At 39.4% G+C, this 22433-nt stretch overlaps 1 protein-coding gene across 3 annotated transcripts in view; it reads left to right on the forward strand.

Moving 5' to 3' along the window:
- The first annotated feature begins 1221 nt into the window (after nt 1-1221).
- Nucleotides 1222-22433, forward strand: part of LOC132825888 (endoglin-like) — a 135322-nt gene continuing 114110 nt past the window's right edge. Inside the window, exons 1-3 of one of the 3 annotated variants that reach the window (XM_060841493.1) lie at nt 1222-1450; nt 1724-2072; nt 4158-4384. In XM_060841493.1, coding sequence (XP_060697476.1) covers nt 4327-4384 — 58 coding nt within the window. In that variant the 5' untranslated portion in view covers nt 1222-1450; nt 1724-2072; nt 4158-4326. The remainder of the gene's footprint in view (nt 1451-1723; nt 2073-4157; nt 4385-22433) is intronic. The other 2 variants (XM_060841492.1, XM_060841490.1) reach the window with 2 other exon arrangements.

Genomic DNA, 22433 nt, shown 5'->3' on the forward strand with positions numbered 1-22433 from the left:
TTACTCACCTTCTCTTCACATACCCTCTCCCCTAACCTAGTCATTCTCACACTGTCCAGTTCACCCTACTTCCTCCTATGTCCACCATTTCTTTCTTCTCCCATGTCTAGTTGGACCCTTATCAGTTCTCTCACATGCTTACCTTGTCTATCTTATTCACACCTACTTCCCTCTCAGATATGTTATCCTTTCCCATGCCACATGTGCCCACTTTCTTCTCTTTATCCAAGACCACACTCTTTCACTGACCCTGTCTGCCATTTCCTTGTCTACTGCATCTCATGGAGAAAGTGAGGACTGCAGATGCTGGAGATCAGAGCTGAAAATGTGTTGCTGGAAAAGCGCAGCAGGATGCTGCCTGACCTGCTGCGCTTTTCCAGCAACACATTTTCAGCTACTGCAACTCATGCCCAACACGTTTTTACTGTTGCCCAGTCACACCCCAATCTATTCTCTCCTTGATGTCCACCTCCTTCTTATTATTGTCTACCCACATCAAAAGCTATCCAGTCTCCAGGCCCAACACTCCTTAAATTGCCCATCCAATCCCAAGATAATTACTCACCCATGCCCAGCGTCTTTATTGTTGCCCAGCCACAACCCAAACTAACCAGTCCTCCCATATCCATCTTTATCATTGCCCACCTATGCTGCCAACTGCCCACTCTCCAATGCCTACCATCATTGTTAACTATTCCTCCCATAATGACCAAGTCATCATTTCCTACTTACCCTCATTTCTCCTCTATGTTAGGAACCCAAACCCACTTCCTCCCTCCATGCTACCTTCTTTTCCATTGCATTTCCTCATGATGCTCACCCCCTCCCAGCCTACTGCACCAGACTCATAGAGGCATAGAGACATATAGCATGGAAACAGACCCTTCAGTCCAACTTGTCCATGCTGACCAGATATCCCAACCCAACTCATTATTGCCCACCCATATACTACTATACCCATTTCCCCCCGATGCCCGCCTCCTCATCATTACCCAACCTTCACCCCCTCATGTCTACTCAATACCCCATGTCCATTTGCTCTCTGACGGTGCTGACAGTCACTCTCACCGCTTGCTTCCCTCTCTCCCACTTGGTGCCGATCCATTTCCTTTAACCTCACGCGCTCTAACGGTCGCTTCCCCGCGCCGCGCCTCCCAGTCCCCACGCGACGCGCCTCCAATCGGATTTCCCGGCGCCGGCTCGAGACATTTTTTTGCCTCTCTCGTCTTTTCTGAGACAAGAGGTGAAGCAGAAAAACAAGTTTACTCACAGTGTATGACGAGAGGAAGGCACGGAACAGGAAAATCCCATCCCGACGGAGAAACACACTCAGCCCCGAGATCGCAGAGGTCAAAACCGCCATTTCCGATCATTATTTTTTTAAAAAAGGGAGAGGAGAGGAGGAAAATAAATAGAGATATTGGGAAATTCGGAACTTCCCGAATCCGAGGTAAAAGTGCCTGGCTGAAAGTTTGTTTCTGTGCATTTGTCAGTTATCTCCGCAGAATATTTCTATGTTCATTTTGTACGGGCGTTTCATTTCTTCTCCAAAGTTTAAAAGGTTCGGAATTACGATGCAATTAGAGAATATAATTAATCACAGGCTGGGATGAGTATTTGCAGAATTGCGATTGTTACTTTTTTTATATTGAAAAGTTATTAAATGCTTCTAATAGATGACATAGTTGAAAGGAAAGTTTTGTTAGTTTTATTTGTTTTTCAGCATGGTTTTTGACACGAATATGAATTCCGTTTTCCTGTAACCGGACAAACTGTGGCGTCATTCCCTTCCTGACGATCCCGCCTTATCGGCTCGCGGATTGGCCATTGGCTTTTCCAAGGACGGCCCCACGACGCTGATATTAACGTCTGATTGGATAGAGGAACTGTCATCAGCTGGAGGGACGGGTTGTGCAGCAAACTTGACATTTGCTCAGAGCAGCGATAAAAAATGTTTTACCAGAAGTCCGTGGCAGGGATGATAAAAAAGAGTTAAAGAGCTGGTCTTCGCACGCAAAACGAGAACAATAACGAATAAGGGTCCCTATCAACCACCTGAATTGTATTTGCAGGTAATATTTTAACTTTCGATGTCATAGAAATCTAAAGTCCGGTATATATATTTCTTAAAAATCTTGTTTCCTCGTTCACTGAAATTTGCAATAGATTTTGGGAAACAGTTTTGGCGAACTCGTACAACTGAAGCTATTCAACACTTCCCAGCACAGTAAAACTGGTAAAATCCCCTATCGTGTTGATGAGAAATAAATATTTTTATAAATCAAATCGTCGCTAAATTCTGATTTGATTACGGAATAATTGTATTCGGTTAACTTGCGCAATGCCCTGGTACAGATTTACAACTGCAAATGCATTCATGTCAGATTTTAGATTCGAAAATCTGTTGGTTACCCGTCTGGATCCCGACTGTAGCAAGCAAACACTGGAAGTAATTGAAAAAGAAAGTTTTTTTTGTTTGATCAGTTTGCATTATAGGTTTGAAAAACTTCTGACTCGTTTCTTTTTGTATAAACAAAATGAATTTACACTTGAAGGAATCCTGGATGGAACCGACATTTATATATGGTGTGTCTGTGCATATATTGCCATCAGTTAATTCGTGCGTCATTAACGCTTAATTATATCTATCAAATACTTTCAATAATTTTAAGGAATATGGTTAGCTTCGTGTAGATATATTGTAATTTATTCGAGTTAGTATTGATTTCCTAATTGGTTGCAAAAATCATTGAACTATCCCTGTGTGTTCAGTAGTTATAGTCGTACAGCACTGAAGCAGACGCTTGCGTACAACCAGTTCATGCGGACTATAAGCCCATCCAAACTATCCCACTTGACTTACCTTGGCGCATATCCCTCCAAACATTTCTTATTCATGTACTCAAATGTTTTAATTATACCGGCATCCACCAATTCCTCTGGAAGTTCATTCCACACACAAACCACTCCGTGTAAATTAAAATAAAGCCCCATGTCTGTTTTAAAATCTTTCTCCTCTCACCTTAAATATATGCCTCCTAGACTTGAAATCCCTACCCTAAGAAAAAGACACCTGCCATTCATCTTATCTACACTCCTCATGATTTTATAGACCTCCTAAGATCTCCCCTTTTGTTAATAACTGAGAAAACCTCTGACTATCGGTGTGGTTTTGGTTAAAATAATAACCTATTTGTTAATTCTAATTATACCTCATGATTCTCCTCTAAGAATATATTTTTTCTTTTGATGAAAGTCTTGCCTTTTGATTCAGAAAATTCAAAGTTCAAATCACTTGTTCATATAAACTAAAAAGTAACTTCATATAAACTAAAAATGAAATTTGAGTATTTGCGGTGCTTGAATTGGCCTCCTTCCATTTAAAAGGCCAAACCCAGCTGGTACAGGAGAAGATCCCATAATTCGTTTGAAAGAATAACTGGATATTCTTGGTCTTTTAGCTATTCTTCGGAATTAACTGTTCGTTCATATTGTTGGTGGGATCTTACTTTAGGCTTGCATGTGCAAAGAAGAGATATGATAAACTAGAAGATGCTTATTCATTATTTATAATTCTCACGCCTATAAAAATGCTTTCCTAGGGGGTCAAATTTATCTGAAAAAGTTCATTTGGGAATGAGACTTCGGTTGCATCTTCCATGGAGAGAAAGTGAGAACTGCAGATGCTGGAGATCAGAGTTGACAGTGTAGTGCTGGAAAAGCACAGCAGGTCAGGGAACATCCAAGGAGCAGGAGCATTGACGTTTTGGGCATAAGTCATTCATCAGGAAGGGCTTATGCCTGAAATGTTAATTCTCCTGCTCCTCGGATACTCCCTGACCTGCTGTGTGTTTCCAGCACCATGCTCGCTTTCACCTTTCCATGGTTTACTAGAATGGCTGAATACATTCTTTGCGGAGATATCCAAAATATAAGTCACATGTAGAACTGTAACATATCAGAAAATAATCCTAGATTTGTAAAAAGAAAATTTTAAAACTGATGGTCACTGGGCGTTCAATGTTGGACCTCTGATTTTGTAAGTTTGATTGTTTATTGAACACTCCCAAATAATTGATATATGCTTGTAAATAATATCAGGTTTAAAAGGTGCAAAGTATTTTTGTGATGAGTTAATGGCACTTTCTTTCTGATAGATTTGAAACAGAGCTCAAGGCTGGATTTTTGGAATACGATATTCCATTGTTTTCCCCCAACCTCAATTCACATCAACTTCCTCTCTTACCCGGAGAAGAAAAGCATCTGGACATATCACCTCCTAGATACAGGATAGAAGAACTTTTCATTAAGAGAAGAAGAAAAGACATGGAAGCAATTCTACCAGTATTTGTAGTAGTCATTTTAGGATCACAGATACAAGCAGGTAAAATATATTTATATCTGTGTAACTGTGAACAAACGATTTTGCAATAGTACGTATTCCAAACAAATGAGGTAGATGGGCATTAGATTAAATGAGACTCTAGTCGAGAATCTCAGGATGTTGACGATTCCCAGCAAGACAACCAGGGTCTTGTCCTGATGTCCTAGCCAATATGAATCTTTGTCAAATGGCTGGAAACAGATTATTTGGCCATAAAATTGATTTTTACTTGTAGGACTTTGCATACAAATTAATATCCATATTTCCTACATTACAATAAATATCACAACGTAAATGTATTTGTTTGGCTGGAATTTTGCTTCTCAACTATTCTTGCATATTGTGGTAAAATGTTTTGAATCAAAAACTGAAAATAAGAAACTGCAGACACTGGAAATCTAAAATAAAAACAGGGCTAGAGAAACTCAGCAAATCTGGTGGCATCAGAAGAGAGAAAAACAGAGTTAATTGTTGGAGTCCAGTGATCCTTCATTAAGGGCTCTGTACTGACCCTGCTTCCCATATTTTAGCACGGCACCCAACAAGAGAACTATTCACTGGGTGCAAGGGGATTGAGAAATAAAAGCAGAGGGAGGAGAAGTGACAGTTTTGATGAAAGGAGAGTCTTGCATTTATAAATAACATCTCCAAACAATTTGATTAGAAATGATTACACATGTTTGAACTGATGGGACTTGAACCAAGGCCTAGTGGCTCGCAGGTAGGATTGCTACCACTGTGCCACAACAGCAACCCATGCCTCCCAGGTGTGTGTTCATTTTTTTTTTCTTTTTCTATTCAGAAGTGCTCCTATACATAACTGAAAGGTGATTTGGTAGTGGGAAAATAAAACTTTTTTTTATTTTGTTAACCCCGACCAGTAAATCACCCTTGTTTCCAATTGAATCATTTATGTGCAAAGCCCGGCAAGGCAATGTGTACCATCTAAGCTGAGGGAGAGATAGGGACTGTGTGTGTGTGTGTGTGTGTGTGGAGAGAGAGATGTTTCGAATAATTGCTTGTTGCCAGAAAGTGCTTACAGGCAATTAAATACTTTTATGGTGTAGTCACTGTTGTAATTTAAGAAAAACAGCATGCTCCCATGGCATTCTAATAATGATCAGACAGTTTTTCATGTGTGATGTTGATTGTTGGGTAAATGTTGGCCATGTAACTTCTTGAAAAATAATGCTGTGGAGATTTTTTTACATCTGCCAGAGTAGGCAATTGTTCCATCTGAAATGCAGTGCCTTCAATAGTACAGGACTCCTTCATTACTAGGTTAGAGTGTCAACTTTTGCTGGAGTGAGACATGAGCACAGAACCTTAAAAGCAAGAATGCTACTCAGAGTCATGAATGATAATCAAAGGGAAATATTACATTGCTGAAGAGAGATGTTTGCAAGGAGTGTCGAAGAATCTATTTGGTTACAGCTAAGGAGCATTAGAGGTACCATTTAGATTGTATAGTTCACCAAATAGTAAGAATGAGTGTTTGATTAAGGTAATACATGGTAGGCTGCTTAATAAGAGGTCATGGAATTGAAGGTTATATATGCATATATAAAAGGGTTGGCTAACTAATAGAAGTCAGATAAGGGGTAAGAGGTGAATTTTCAAGATGGCAACCTGTAATTAGTGGACTGCCACAAGGATCAGTGCTGGGTCTAAAATTATTTGCAGTATATGTTCATGACTCGAATGAGAAAACTAAATGTGCTATAGCCAAGTTTGCGGATGACACAAAAATAGCTGGAAAGGCAAGTAGTAAGGATGACAAGGGTTTGTCAAGTGATATAGACAGGTTAAGTAAGTTGGAAAAGACATGACAGATGGAATATAATGTGGGATAATGTGAGGTAATGCACATAGAAAGGAAAACTAGAGGAACAGAATACAATCTAAATTGAGAAAGACTGTAGAAAGCTACAGGACAAAAAGAATTGGTGGTCCTGGGCCTTGAATCACAAATCTAGTGTCCAAATGGAACGTTGCCCTTTATTTCAAAAAGAATGGAGTCTAAAGGTGGAGAGATTTTGCTAAAATTATAAAAGACACTCTTATCAGACTATAAGTTAGAATATTGTGAACAGTTTTGGGGCCCCTTATTGAAGGAAAGATATATTGGCATTGGAGACAGTTCAGAGAAGATTCGCTAGACTGATAACCAGTATGGAGAGTCTGTCTTATGAGGGGAGGTTGGGCCTGTGCACAATGGAATTTAGAAGAATAGAAGGTGCCCTTATTGAAACATTCAAGTTTTTTACAAGGCTTGACAGGGTTGATGTGGAGAAGTTGTTTCCATGGGACAGTCTAGGACCAGACTTTAAAGTGAAGGAACCCTTAGGAGGCAGTGGTCATAATATGATTGAACTTACTCTGCAATTTGAGAGGGAGAAGATAGAATCCACGTTAACGGTATTACAGCTGAATAAGGGCAGCCTCAGAGGCATCAGGGAGGGCCTGGGTCGAATTGACTGGGAGATGGACCCAGCAGGAAAGACAGTGGAACAGCAATGGTAGGAGTGTCTACGATTAATTCAGGAGACATAGCAGCGTTTCATCCTGAGGAAAAAGAAGCATGGTACAGGGCGGGTGAGGCAACCATGGCTGACGAGGGAAGTCAGGGATAGCAAAAAACAAAAGAGAAAGCGAATAAATGTGGCAAAAGGCATTGGGAAATCCAGAGGATTGAGAAACTTACAAAGACCAACAGAGGACAACCAAAAAAGAAATAAGGAGAGGGAAGATTTAAATGAGGGTAAGCTAGCCAGTAATATAAAGGAAGACTGTAAGAGTTTCTTCAGATATATAAACGGCAAAAGAGGACATTGGGCCATTGAAAAATGACACTGGAGCAATAGTAGTGGGGAACAAGGAAGTAGCTGAGGAATTGAATAATTACTTCACATCAGTCTTCACAATGGAAGACTCGAGTAATATCTCAAAAATTCAAGAGTGAGGGGCCAGAACTGAGTATGATAGCTATCACCAAGAAGAAGGTGCTGGAAAAACTGAATGCCTGAAGGTATATAAATCACCTGGACCAGATGGATTACACCTCAGAGTTCTAAGTGAGATAGCTGCAGAGATAGTGGAGGTGTTAGCGTTAATCTTTCAGGAATCACTAGAATCAGGAAGGGCTCCAGAGGTCTGTAAAATTGCTAACACAACACCCCTGTTTAAAAAGGGAGTAAAGCAAAAGATTACAGACTGATTAGCCTAACCTTGGTCATGGTTAAGATCTTGGAATCCATTGTGAAGGATGAGATTTCTGAATACTTGGAAGTGTATGGTAAAATAGGGCAAAGTCAGCAAGGTTTCATCATGGGGAGGTCATGCCTGACAAATCTGTTAGAATTCTTTGAGGAAGTAATGAGTTTGGAAGGCAAATGTAATGATTGCATTTATTTTGAGGACTTGAACATTAAAATTGAGATGTACTTCTGAGGCTGTATAAGGCACCATTTTATTTAAGTAAGGAGAAGCGAAAAGAGCAAATGAGAAGTTTACAAAGTAGAATCTGTAAATCTTCTGTTGTCATAATGCAAGACCATATTTGGAGTATTGTGTGCAGTTTTGGACCCCATATCACAGGAAGGTAATGCTGGCCTTGGAGCATGTTCAGAGAAGGTTCACAAGAATGGTTCCAGGAACTTAACTTATGAGGAACATTTGAGATACTGGCACTATAATCAATGGAGTTTAGAAGGGATCTAATTGAAACTTCTAGGATACTGAATGACCTGGACAGAGTAGATGTTGGAAAGATGTTTCCACTGATAGGAGACATTGGGACCCGAGGGCACAGCCTTAGAGTAAAGGGAAGACCTTTTTAGAACAGAGATAAGGAGAAGCGTCTTCAGTCAGAGAGTGATGAATCAGTAGAATTCATTGCCACAAAAGGCTGTGGAGGCCAAGTCATTAAGTATATTTAAGACTAAGATGGATAAGCTCTTGAGTATCAAGGGGTTATAAGGAGAAAGCAGGAGAATGAGGTTGAGAAACTTATCAGGCATGATTGAATGGCAGAGAGACTTCCTGGGCTGAATGGCCTAATTTCTGCTTTTATGTCTAATGGTTTTATGACCAGAGGGGAAAATCTCAGAATAAAGCGTTGTACATTTAAGAGAAAGCTGAGAAATTTCTTCTCTTGAATATTGCAAATCTGTTTAACTCTAAACCACGGAGGGCTATTGAGCTGGGTCATTTAAACAAATCCATCCATCTTGGCCTTGAACTTACTTAATCAGTCGGAGAATTGAGAGTTATGGGGAAAAGGCAGGGAAGTGGTGGTGAGGGTTATTAGATGAACCATGATCTCATTGAATGGCGCAGCAGACTTGGTGGACTGGCCCAAGTCTGTGCCATCTTTTGGTCTTACGTTCAGGAGCTGGGGAGATGCCTATGAGGAAAAAATATCAGACAAAGTCAAAGCTTCCTGGATGATGAAAGAGTTTGAGATTAAGGTGAAGAAAAGCATTGTATATGAAAGATACAAGGTAGACTGACAAGTGTGAGCTATGCTGAATATGGAAAATTTCATTTAAGTAAGGAGAAGCGAAAAGAACAAATGAGAAGTTTACAAAGTCGAATCTGTAAGTCTTCTGTTGTCATAATTCAAGAAGAATGAAAGGAGTAAGTGGAACCTTAATTAACCTTAATTATTCATTCTGTCGTGTTTGGTAACAAAGATCAAAGAGTTGCAAAAATATCCTTTTGCAGGATGCTTCTCAAAATGTTTTTGTCAAATTAAGGGCAGAGAAACATTGAATTTTTAAAAGTATTAAGATGAGAAAGGTCACCATAAACCTTTTAAGATAATGTTCATGTACAAGTATGAAAAGCTGTTGTCTTGTTGGTCATTGTTCTCGTCATGAAAATTTAGCACTTATTTCATTTATGTATAATGAATTCCTTGCGCAATCCATATTTGAAAAGAATTTGGCTTAATTAATTTTACTATAGATGGGATCTGGCAGTCACTTAACCTTCCAGTAGCTTCTTAGGAGAACTTAACCTTATTTAGCAGTTATAATATCACAGCCAACAGCACATGCTAAAAAACGAATGAAGATAAAAATCTTTGTGTAGCCAGTTGGGAGACATTTTGGTGCTGCTTGTTGCCAGCCAGTCTCGCCTTGTTTTTTTTTAAGTTTTATATTTACATATCTTGTTGAGGTTCACACCCTAGTGACTTATTTAATGCCACAGTCAGCAGTGCCCATTTATCTGATAACTGTTTAATACTCTTTTGGGATACTTTCCTGTAAACTTAAATGACAACCCTGCCAGTTTGCCATGCTTAGTTGTTCTTATTTCTTTTAATCAGATTTGAAGCCATTCTTCAATTTTGTTTTTACATTCCTGTTTGATCCAACTCTCCAACTGCATTCGAGTAGAATACAATGATGTGGGTAGATATTGGTCAACATTAGACCTATATTGCATATAATAAACTTGGCAGTGGGATAGGCTGCAGTTGGCACTGTTGCTAGGTCTTTCTGTCACATGCATGAGACTCCTTTTAAGAATGGGTTCTGATTGGTGATCTAAATGTGTGGTGGCCTTTTGAATATGCAAGTTAAGAGTTTATTGCTTCTTATAGGACCCCTTTTCACAAATTTCTCACTAGAGGAGGCATGATTACAGATGTAGTTGAAGCCTTGAAATCAGTTTCTGTTTAGGAACAGGAACCAGCCATTCAAGTCATTGAACATGTTACTATTCATTCAGATGATAGCTGTTTTGTATTGGTATTCCATCCATCATATTAAGGGTTTTTGCCTCTAACAGGATATCTTTACCTGAACTGGAAATGTTTATGCTGTTTCTCATTAAATCAAGAAACTAGGCACAAACAACTTGGTGTTGCAATCTGCACTCTATGTTCATTACAGCTTTCTATTAAATACAATTACTGTGTTGAATTCACAGGTATATCAATGTGGGTTACTATTGGATGATTTGGTTTCAGCACGAGAAAATGCTTCAAGTGGTCCCAAATAAGTTGGGCATCCAATCTTTGTACCATCAGATTACATACTGTGATATGATGATAGCATAAATATTTCTGTTAGAAGTTTCTGACTTAGTGTGTCTCTTAACGCTATGCTGATACACTGATCGTGAGACATAACACAGCATCCTTTTTCAAAGATAAGAACTTATCCCAAACAATTGTATGTAGCTATGTGTTGTTAATGTGATAATTACACGACCAGGCACAACAGAGTTTTCACGATTATTATTTCATTCTTCAGTGTAATTCTTTGAAAGTTTGGCAACTTGCCTTGATTTGGTGATTATATACCTGTCGGGAGAAGTGTACGTTGTTTCTTGTCGCACTTGTTTGACAGCTTGTTTTCTTGCTTTTGATTTGTCACTCAACATCACCACGCAATTAACATTGGAGAGTTGTTCCTCACTTTTTATGCATGGTGTGTTCTACAGCAGTCTGGGCAGGTTCTAGAAACCTGTGCTGGTATCCAAGTGTTTGAATTTCCAACTAGCAATTTTTATTTAGCCTCCAGTTTTGGTAGCTTGCAATCTACTCACTCATCATGTATCTCTTTCATTCTCTGACTTGGAAGCAAAATGTTCCTTGGAGAAATTAGATGGTTGCTGGACAAGGTTGTTTGCACTTGCCTTCTAAACATAAGTTGTGCAAAGAATGGTAATCCCTTTCCGTTGGTATTGTATGCATCCGTTCAGTGCAGACATCTTGTTTTGTTGTTTGGTACTTAATTAGTATTGATTTGATAGCATGTACCATATATTCTGCTGTCTTATTTGAGCGTGGATGGTGGGATAATGTGTTACTTGTTGCTTCCTGCTTAATGGATGTTTGAAATAGTTCGGCAGTGATCTGCGGTCTGTTATCAAGTGCTGTCCACTATTTCCCATTCCCAAATCAAGTGAAAACGTCTGTCATTGTGTCAGTGTTGAGAACACTTGTTGCATCGTTAAGTTATTAAACAGTGGAAGATTTGAAGAATGATAATTTGATATACCTTGCATGTATTCATGAGTCGTTGAATTCCCTGGCTTCTATATAGATTCAGGTGAGAGTCATTTTGTGCATTCAAAAACCCATGTACTTGGTGTAATATCTCTGGCTTTAGGACTTGTTTCTCCTTTAAATAATGTATTGTGATATTCCAAGTTCGTTTCTGCTTGGCCAAAATTAAAAATGCAATCAAGTGCTTTTTGAATACTGTTAGGCCAGTCTTGGATAATGATCTTCCTGCAACTCTTTTGGTTGCTAATTGGAGCTGTTCACACTGGTTCTGGCCAAAGTGTAACAGCCCAACAAAGTTCATAACAAAGAGGATTAACATGAAAATCAAGGAATATCTTGGGATTGGATAACCTGAGTGTTTCAGTAATGATTCTGGTACTTGGCTTATATCTCACTTTAAAGTCTTATATTCTAAAATTTGGAGGGTTATAGTTGCATATTTCTGTTTCTAGACAGCATTCTAAACAGTCTAGATAAGTAAAGAGTGGTGTTATCTAGGCGTTCTTCAATTTTAGTGTCAATTTGAAGAAAGACAATGACAGGATCAATTAACCTCCAGACGAAGCTTGTTAGTGTAGGAAACCATATTTTCTGTGTTTTAAAAGCTGTAGTTTCTGTTAGGAGACCTTTTGTAGCTATTGAATCAGGAGCATTAAAAAAATCAGCTGCAGGCATGAGAGAGGGGAGTAAGTTATGGTTTTCCTTCTCAGTGCAGTTGTATAACATTTAGCCTTTGCGTTTGTAACTTCAACTTTATTTTTAAGAAGTCACGGTTAAAGTTAAAATCAGTCTCATTGATCAATGTCTGTACAGCTGCCTGTACTCTTAGAAATCAATGCTGCTGATCATCTGAATTTTTTGATATCCAGGGCTGTTGTCAAGTTGATTTTGATTAGATTCTCTACAGTATGGAAACAGCCTTTCAGCCTGACAAGTTCACATGGACCCTCCAAAGAGAACCTACCCAGACCCATTTCCCTCTGACCAATTCCCTTGGAATCTAATCTTAGGTTTTTAGATGTCTACCACTGTGATCTTAAACTTTCTTTTTATATATATGGCCACCATTGCTAGCACTCTAAATATGGGATTTGCCACCAGCATGATATCTTTACAATCCATGTCAATACTTTTTTTATTTCTCATTATGTACAACTGTTACATTCACAGGCACTGTGATGTGTAGGCTGGTATTAGGCGATTCGGTTACAGTAGAAGAGCATGCTTCAATTAGTGTCATGCTTTATGTGATCCCAGGTACAACGGAGTAAGCAATCTCCACCATTAGTTGACATGTTATGACACAGTTGTATCATAGCCATGTCTCTTAAAGTTGTACTAATAATGAGACTGTTAGAAATAAAATAACAGCCTCTGCTACACAAATCTTTAATCTGACTAGCAAAAACATGTCAACCTTAGATTTAAAACGATTAATTGAGCTTGGATGAAATTTTTTTTAAAGAATGAATTCCACTCATTTTACCAATCTCCATGAAGTGTTCCCAAGCTTCTCTCTGGTTGATTTTTGATTTTTTTATCTATTCATTTTTGTGGGATATAGGAGTCGCTGGCTGGCCAGCATTTATTGCCTATTCCTAGTTGCCTTTGAGAAGGTGGTGGTGAGCTGTTGCAGTGGATTGATCCACAATGCCATTAGGGAATTCCAGGTTTTTGACCCATGAACAGCGATATATTTCCAAGTCAGGATGGTGAGTGGCTTGGAGGTGAACTTGACAATGGCGGTATTCCCATATATCTGCTGCCCTTGTTCGTCTAGGTGGAAATGGTCGTGGACTTGGAAGGTACTGTCTGAGGATCCTGGGTGAATTTCTGCAGTGCATTTTGTAGATTGTATATATTGTTGCTACTGAGCATTGGTGCTGGAGGGAGTGGATGCAGCGCTAACCAAGTGGGCTGCTTTATCCTGGATGGTGTCAAGCTTATTGAGTGTTGGGACTGCAGTCATTTGGTAAGTGGGGAGTATTCCATCACACTCCTGACTTGTGCCATGTCAGGAGGCAGGGGGTGAGTTACTCACAGCAGTATTCCTTGCCTCTGTGTTTATATGGTGAGTCTAGTTGAGATTCTGATTAATGATAACTTCCTGGATGTTGGTAATAGAGGATTAGTGATGGTAACACCATTGAATGTCAAGGGGGGTGAGATTGTCATAACCTGGCTTTTGTGTGATGTGAACGTTACTTGTAATTTGTCAGCCCAAACCTGGATATTGTCCAGATCTTGTTGCATTTGGACATGGATTGCTTCAGTGTCTGAGGAGTCATGAATGATGCTGAAAACTGTGCAATCATCGGTGGAAAATCCCACTTCTGACCTTATGATGGAAGGAGGATCATTGATGAAGCAACTGAAGATGGGTGGACCTAGGCTACTAGCAGGAGAACTTAACAAGTACTTTGCGTCAGTTTTCACAGTGGAAGACATGAGTAATATCCCAACAATTAAACAGAGTCAGGGGGCTGAGTTGAGTATGGTTGCCATTACAAAAGAGAAAGTGCTAGAAAAACTAAAAGATCTTAAAATTGATAAATCTCCTGGCCCCGATGGGATGCATCCTAGCGTTCTGAGAGAGGTGGCTGAGGAAATAGCAGAGGCATTGGTTGAGATCTTTCAAGAGTCACGAGTCAGGGAAAGTCCTGGATGATTGGAAGATTGCAGTTGTAACCCCCTTGTTCAAGAAAGGATCGAGACAAAAGATGGAAAATTATAGGCCAATTAGCCTAACCTCGGTTGTTGGTAAAATTCTAGAATCCATCTATAAGGATGAGGTTTTTAAATTCTTGGAAGAGCAGAGTCTGATTAGAACAAGTCAACATGGAATTAGTAAGGGGAGATCGTGTTTGACAAACCTGTTGGAATTCTTTGAAGAGGTGACAAGTAGGTTAGACCAGGGAAACCCAGTGTATGTGGTCAATCTAGACTTCCAAAAGGCCTTTGATAAGGTGCCACACGGGATGCTGCTGAGCAAGGTGAGGGCCCATGGTGTTCAAGGTGAGCTACTGGTATGGATTGAGGATTGGCTGTCTGACAGAAGGCAGAGAGTTGGGATAAAAGGTTCTTTTACGGAATGGCAGCCGGTGACGAGCAGTGTCCTGCAGGGTTCAGTGTTGGGGCTGCAGCTGTTCACATTATATATTAATGATCTGGATGAAGGGACTGGGGCATTCTAGCGAAGTTTGCGGATGATATGAAGTTAGGTGGACAGGCAGGTAGTACTGAGGAAGTGGGGAGGCTGCAGAAGGATCTAGACAGTTTGGGAGAGTGGTCCAGGAAATGGCTGATGGAATTCAACGTGAGCAAATGTGAGACCTTGCACTTAGGCAAAAAGAATAAAAGCATAGACTACTTTCTAAACGGTGAGAAAATTCGTAAAGGGATTTGGGAGTGCTAGTCGAGGATTCTCTAAAGATAAAAATGCAGGTTGAGTCTGTGATTAAGAAAGCGAATGCAATGTTGTCACTTATCTCAAGAGGTTTGGAATATAAAAGCACCGTTGTACTACTGAGACTTTATAAAGCTCTGGTTAGACCCCATTTGGAGTACTGTGTCCAGTTTTGGTCCCCATACCTCAGAAAGGACATACTGGCACTAGAACGTGTCCAGCAGAGATTCACACGGATGATCCCTGGAATGATTGGCCTAACAGACGAGGAACGGCTAAGGATCCTGGGATTGTGTTCATTGGAGTTTAGAAGATTAAGGGGAGATTTAATAGAAACTTACAAGATAATACATAGCTTGGAAAGGGTGGACGCTAGGAAAGTTTTTCTGTTAGGCGAGGAGACTAGGACCCGTGGACACAGCCTTAAAATTAGAAGGGATCAATTCAGAACAGAAATGCGGAGACATTTCTTCAGCCAGAGAGTGGTGGGCCTGTGGAATTCATTGCTGCAGAGTGCAGTGGAGGCTGGGACGCTAAATGTCTTCAAGGCAGAGATTGATAGATTCTTGATGTCTCGAGGAATTAAGGGCTATGGGGAGAATGCTGGTAAGTGGAGTTGAAACGCGCATCAGCCATGATTGAATGGCGGAGTGGACTCGATGGGCCGAATGGCCTTGCTTCCACTCCTATATCTTACGCTCTTATGGACTTACTCTGAGGAACTCCTGCAGAAATATCCTGGGGTTAAGATCACTGACCTTCAGCAACCATGACCATTTTCCTATTTGTCAGGTATGACTCTCACCACCGGAGAGTTTGCCCCCGATACCCAGTGATTCCAATTTTGCTAGGGCTCCTTGATGCCACGCTCTGTTGAATGTAGCCTTAATGTCAAGGGCTGTCAAGCTTGTTTCACTTGTAGAACTAGTGATTTGGGGTTATTCAAGCCACTTAAGAATCAGAAAATTGCTGATGGCAAGCCAAAACCGAATATTGGAGCTGCAGATGAGGTGAGGCAGGGTGGAGACTGAAAATATCTAAATCCACAATTGTAACAATCTTAGTTTTAGAGAGGATATAGAGCTGCAAGCTAACTTTGTAGTGAGTTAGGACTCTAAGGTTACGAAGTCAAGTTCAGCCTTGAACAGTGGTCTAGGAAGAATTAAGCTGCTGCCTGGAGAGTGCAGTTTGTGATGGGATCAAGAACCATGTACTTGCTCTTCTCAATATTTAATTATCTCTGTTAACCTAATATTGGATACTTGACAAGCTGCATGACACATCTGGAACAGCAGTTAGGATCAGAGAGGTCAAGGAGAGTTGCCATAGTCCTACCAGACCATTTGGCTGTTTGTCCATTAAAGCCTGATGGTCATTTAATCTGAGGGTCACCATGCCTCAGGTGAGGGGGAAGGTTGAGAAAGAGAGATTTTCAGGGTAACCTCAGCCAGCTTGGGAATTGAATCCACATTGTTGGCCATACTGCATTGCAAACCTGACAACTGAGCTAATCGACTCCTATTTGAGAGAGGTGGTGGTAATATAGAGCAGGCTGTTGTCAGTGTATGTCTTGAACTTGATATATTTTCAGCTGATGTTGCTCAGAATGTGATTAAATTAATGGGAAAGGGCCCAGAATAAACGTTAGGGAATTCAGATATATTGCAGAAGTAGGTGAAGAAGATAGTGTCTGTCATCTTCTGGTTATGACTATGTACATAGGTAAGATTATGCTACATGTTTAAATAATGTTACATAAGCAGTTTATCATGACCAGATAAAGGACTGTGGTAATACATAGTTAAAAGCTGTACAAATGTAGATAATAATCATTGTGTCATTTGGCTTATGTGATAGCATTATTACTTGGACATTGGACAATTGCAGATTCAGGTCAATGCATCCAGCAACGTCCTGTGGACAGAGTAAATGTTTGAGTTGAATATGACACTTCATTGTTATTCAAATTCCTGGTTTTATTCAAGTCTCCTGCAGGACTTGAGCACACAGATGAACTCTTCTTCATTCCTTACTGAAGTCTCGATGTAGTTTAGATGACATGGAAAACTGACCCCTAGTTTGAATGACTCGTGTGGACCTCGAATGTTTATCAAAGCTTAATGAAATGTTGGTTTTGTATGCAAAAGATTAGAACTCATTATAAGCAACGCTTTTTTTTCCCCCAAGAGCAACACTAATCCAAACATTAACTCAGTTTCTTTCTTCACCAGATGATACCACTCTCACTATGATTATCCAGCACTTTCTGTTTTTGCTATTACCAGAGCCAGATGGCTATTCATCTAATTTCTTCTTAATCTTTAATGCAAAAATCAAGACATACCAATAAGCAACGATTGAAGCCACTTTTATAAAAATTTGTTTCAGCCTTATTTTGAGTGCTAACTTTCTCCTTTCCTAAAAGAAAGGCATCTATCCAGTGACTCTCAGATGAAACGACCACCAGTCTTCTCTCTAATGACTAGTGAAGACTGCTGACTCCAGGTAAAACTTGACTGAAGCACATAAATCACAATTTAGATCAAACTTGCACTTTTTGAATAGAAATGTGGAAGTTTTAATATTCTAAAATTGATAATTGGGTTGTGTACATATGCTGTACTAACTTTACAATGTTTTACAAGACTAAGCTGAAGCATGTCAGGAAGGGATGGATTTGGCCTTCTGCTTGCCTTTGATAAGAACTTGTTTATGTTATAGGCATTACTAAATATTCTGATTTGATGATTTGTACACTTGAGGAAGTGTAGGACAATAGGTGTGTATGAAAGATGACTGCTGAAGTTAGTCCTCTGGATTGATAGATTTTATTCAATTGTTGAGTCCTTGGTTGCTGTAGTCTTTGGAGACAGGATTATTTAAATATAGGCTTTCTATTTGTAACACCTTGTCATAGTTTTCTGTGTAATTGGTCACTATTTGTAAAATCAGTATTAACATAGAATATTTATATAAAGGCCTGTTTGTGAACAATAATTACATCAAATAAATAGAAATGTACCAAAGACTGTACAAGGGCTCAATGTAAGCACGAATGTAACAGATCTGGGTTGATTTAGACCTTCATAGTCAGAAATGTAGAAAGGGACAATCGGAGCTTTAAAACTGCAGTAACTTAGAGCAATTAAAGTTGATGATACGTAGGAATGAATGGCTGTGCTTGAGCATTCTGCTAAATTCTATATATCTCCTCTTTCTCCTGTTTTACATTACTTGCTTTATTGCTACATTCCCCAGCATGTATAGCCCATTTAAACACAGTTATTACTCTCTGATCACGAAACAGGACCAAAATACTAGTAGCCATTTAAATTAGTTTATTGTGTAGCTTTCAAACAAATATTGCACTTTATTTGCAAAATTGCTTTATGCATCCTTTAAAATAGTCTCTAATGTTTTTCCAATCACAGATGTAAAGCTAACCAGTCTATAGTTAACCTTTTTTTCTTTTGTCTCCCTCCCTTTTGAATGAAGGTGTTACACTGGCATTTTCCAATCCTCCAACACTTTTCAGATTCTAAGAATTCTTGGAAGATTACTACTAGTTTATCCATTATCCCTGTAGCTATTTGTTTTAAAGTTCTTGGGTGCAACCTATTAGTCCCAAGGAACTTTTGATCTTTAATCCCTTTAGTTTCCTTGATTTTTGTGATTGTAGTTGTATCTATTTCCTCCCCTTGTAGGACTCCACATTATCTGATTCAGGATCCTTTTTGCTGTTGAACGTTTTCCATCTTGTGGCAACAAAGTTACCCCATTATCTTTACCTGCTGGCCTGTCCTTTCACTGAGTCTCATACCCCTGAATATTTAGTTCCCAGATTTATTCTCCTTGTAATTGAGTGTATGTAGTGGCTAGAAGATCATGCATGCCTATTAACCTCCATTTGTGAAATAATTTAATTTTTTGTCTGAATACTAAGTACATCCATTTTGTCTTATTTACATTCCCCTCCCACCACCAACAATCTAATTTGCTGCTTTTTTAGTGCTTTTACTCTGTCTTCCTGTCCCGCACTGAGTGGCATTGTCAACATACTTGCCCTCTAGTACACCTTATCCTTTTACTTTGTAAGCCTATGCATCATCCCACCAGAAATTCTTCTGTTCTCTTCTCCCACCCCCCAATGAATTTAAAGCCCTCTCTACATCCCTGATTATTCGATTCTTTGAGATACTGGTCCCAGCACCTTCAATTGAACCCTGTCTGAACAGAACTGTTCCCTTCCACCAAGTACTGGTGCAAGGGCCCTTTGAACTGAAACATAATATTTAATCCAAATATTGAATTGAACTCTTTGACCTTAATTATGCGCGTTTGCCCATGTCTCAGATAGCAATTTGATATCATTAACTTGGAGCTTCTGCTTTTTAGTTTAGTTCTTAACTGTTCAAAATCTTTCAGCTGTTGCCTTACACTGTTCTCCCACAAGGAGAAGTGTTTAGTTAATGAGAGTCTTGTCTTATGATTCCAACTGATGCTTCTCCTAGACAAGTCACATCCTAGAGTGCAATCTGGCTTCATAGATCATTTTGCAAAATTTTGGTTAATATGGTGGCCAATCAGTAAAAGCATAAACACATCAGGCACACTTTTTTTTTTCAACAGATGTTTATTACACAAAAGATGAAACCAAAAGCAAAGAAACATGTGTCTAGATGTAGACAGATTAAAACATCTTCAAATCTTCAATCTTCAAATCAAAATAAAGTCTTCAACGTATTTCCTAACCATCAGTTTGCAAAGATACAAGTTCAGAAAAATGATCCTTCTATATCAAATCTTTCAGTTTTTTAATTTAATTTTGATTTATTATTGTCACATGTACCTAGGTACAATGAAAAGTTTGTTTTACATGCAGTACAGACAGATCATACCATACTATATCTGTAATGGTAATAGAACAGAACAAGAAATTAAATAGTATAGTTACAGAGAAAATGCACAAAGTGCGAGATCAACATTAAATTTAAAATTTGAGAGATCAGTTCAAAAGTCTGATAACAGCGGGGAAGAAGCTGCTCTTGAACTTATGTTTAAGCTTTTGTATCTTCTGGCTGACTGGGGTGGGTGGGGTCTTTGATTATGTTGGCTGCTTTCACGAGGCAGTGAGAAGTATAGATGGAGTCAATGGAAGGAAGGTTGGCATGTGTGATGGACTGGGCTGTGATTACAACTCTGGAGAGTCTTATAGTCCTGTGTAGAGTAGTTGCCATACCAAGCCATGGTGCATCTGATAGAATGCTTTCTATGGTACATCTATAAAAATTGGTAAGAATATTTATGGATGTGCTGATTTTCCTTCATCTCCTGAGGAAGTAGAAGCATTGTTATGCTTTCTTGACTATTGTACAGAATATGGATGGACCAGGACAGACTGTTGATGATCTTCATTCCTAGGATCTTGATGCTGTTGACCGTATCCACCTCAGCATCAATGATCTAGATAGGGGTGTGCCCGCCACCTTACTTCCTGAAGTCAATGACCAATTCTTTCATTTTGCTGTCTTCAAGGGAGAGATTATTATCTTTACACCATCACCATGCTTCCAAGCACACACTCTTTTCGGTATTCTGTCTTAGCATGATTCAGGTGAAATCTGTCCAGTTGGTGCCAAGGTTGCATGAATTCAAAACAATTTCTCTTTTGCCAATCTTTGGGCTCAGACTTTCCATTTCTAATGCTGTGCAGATTTCTAACCTGGTTTGGAAGCAGCACAATGGAATGCTTTCCATTATTGGTCAGAGCATTCAGTATAGGAGTTGGGAGGTCATGTTGAGGCTGTGCAGGACATTGGTTAGGCCACTTTTGGAATATTGTGTGAAATGTTGTTCTCCCTCCTACTGGAAGGATGTTGTGAAACTTGAAAGGGTTCAGAAAAGATTTACAAGGATGTTGAAAGGGTTGGAGGGTTTGAGTTATTTGGAGAGGGTAATTGGGCTGGGGCTGTTTTCCCTGGAGCTTCGGAGGCTGAGGGGTGACCTTTATAGATGTATATAAAATCATGAGGGGTATGGATAGGGTAAATGGGCAAGGTCTTTTCCCTGGGGTGGGTACTCCAGAACTAGAGGGCATAGGTTTAGGGTGAGAGAGGAAAGATATAAAAGGACCAAAGGGGCAACTTTTTCAAGCAGTGTTTGTATGGAATGAGCTGCCAGGGTAAGTGGTGGAGGCTGGTACAATTACAACATTTTAAAAGGCATTTGGATGTATACGTGAATAGGAAGGGTTTAGAGGGATATATGCCAAGTGCTGGCAAATGGAACTGGATTGGGTTAGGATATCTGGTCGGCGTGGACGAGTTAGACTGAAGGGTTTGTATCTGTGCTGTGCATCTCGATGACTGTATGATGTAGGATGATCAACCTTAATCATATTGACTGGTGGAACAGGCCTGAAGGCCTGAATGGTTTACTTCTGTTCCTTTTTCATATGTTTCTATATTTCTACACATTTGCAATAAAAATGCGTTTCACAAAATGAATGAGGTTAAAAATTCAATAGTAAGTTGTCTAATGTTACTTAGTCACTCACTGGATGTCACTTTGGTATCACACTAAGTTTTTATTGCATTCATACAGTTACTGCATGCTTAGGTCCCCCGATTACATTGTAATTGCACTTGGCTGCTGACCTCAAATGCTTGTGATCCTGTTGCATGAATCTTGCAGCAAGTGGGTGAAATTGTAGCAGCTCCATTAGCAACTCCATACAAATTTATCCAGCCAGTGTTTCATCTCCCACTAGAAGCTAATAATTTTCAAGAAATCTGCCCTCATTGTGTTGCTGCTCATGTTGCAGAACACAAATGCAAGCAGATTTTTGGGATTGATACAAAAGGCATCCAGAAATCTACAAATAAAGGTCTGAAAGAAACCGAACAGGTCGGTCAGGATTTATAAAGAGATATGATGTTTTGGGTGGATGCTTTTTTTTAGGAAGAATATCAATCAGGACATGTTTGGCTACAAAATTTGGATTCGAATAACTCAAAAAGTGAGGATACCACCAATTGGCTACGCTGACTCCTTGTTTGATTCTATAATTTGTACTTTGGTTATAGAAAGTTCTGCAACCATGCGAATTGTCTTGCACCATGAAAGCTGCTGTTGTGAATTGACAAAACAAATCACTCTGGAAATGGAATTTTGTCATTTCATGTGTGTACACACTCTTTCAATGTTTTATCTTGAATATTCTCATTGCCAGTGCTGTAATTTCTGTGTGAATACTCTTGAGATTCTAAGTTGATTACCTGTACCATATTTGACCTCTTTACTTTGGTGTTGACAACATTGTAATCAAACAAGACGGATGTTACATATACCTAGGTAAAACATGCCTTGGCTTTTTGATACAGAATAATTTAATCTATTTGCTATTTGCAGACTGTATTCTGCCAACTGAACTAAACTATTAACTGGAAATGTAGGTAGGAATATATGAACCTTTTTTAAAAGTATAGGTTGATCTGTTTGATTCCAAGAAGTTGGCAGGAAAATGTACATCCATTGCACAAAAGATTATGAATTGAGGTGTGCTCGCTGAGCCGGAAGATTCATTTTCAGGTGTTTCATCACCATACTAGTAACATCTTCAG

This window comes from Hemiscyllium ocellatum, chromosome 21 (genome assembly GCF_020745735.1).
Source record: "Hemiscyllium ocellatum isolate sHemOce1 chromosome 21, sHemOce1.pat.X.cur, whole genome shotgun sequence".
Lineage (NCBI taxonomy): Eukaryota > Metazoa > Chordata > Chondrichthyes > Orectolobiformes > Hemiscylliidae > Hemiscyllium > Hemiscyllium ocellatum.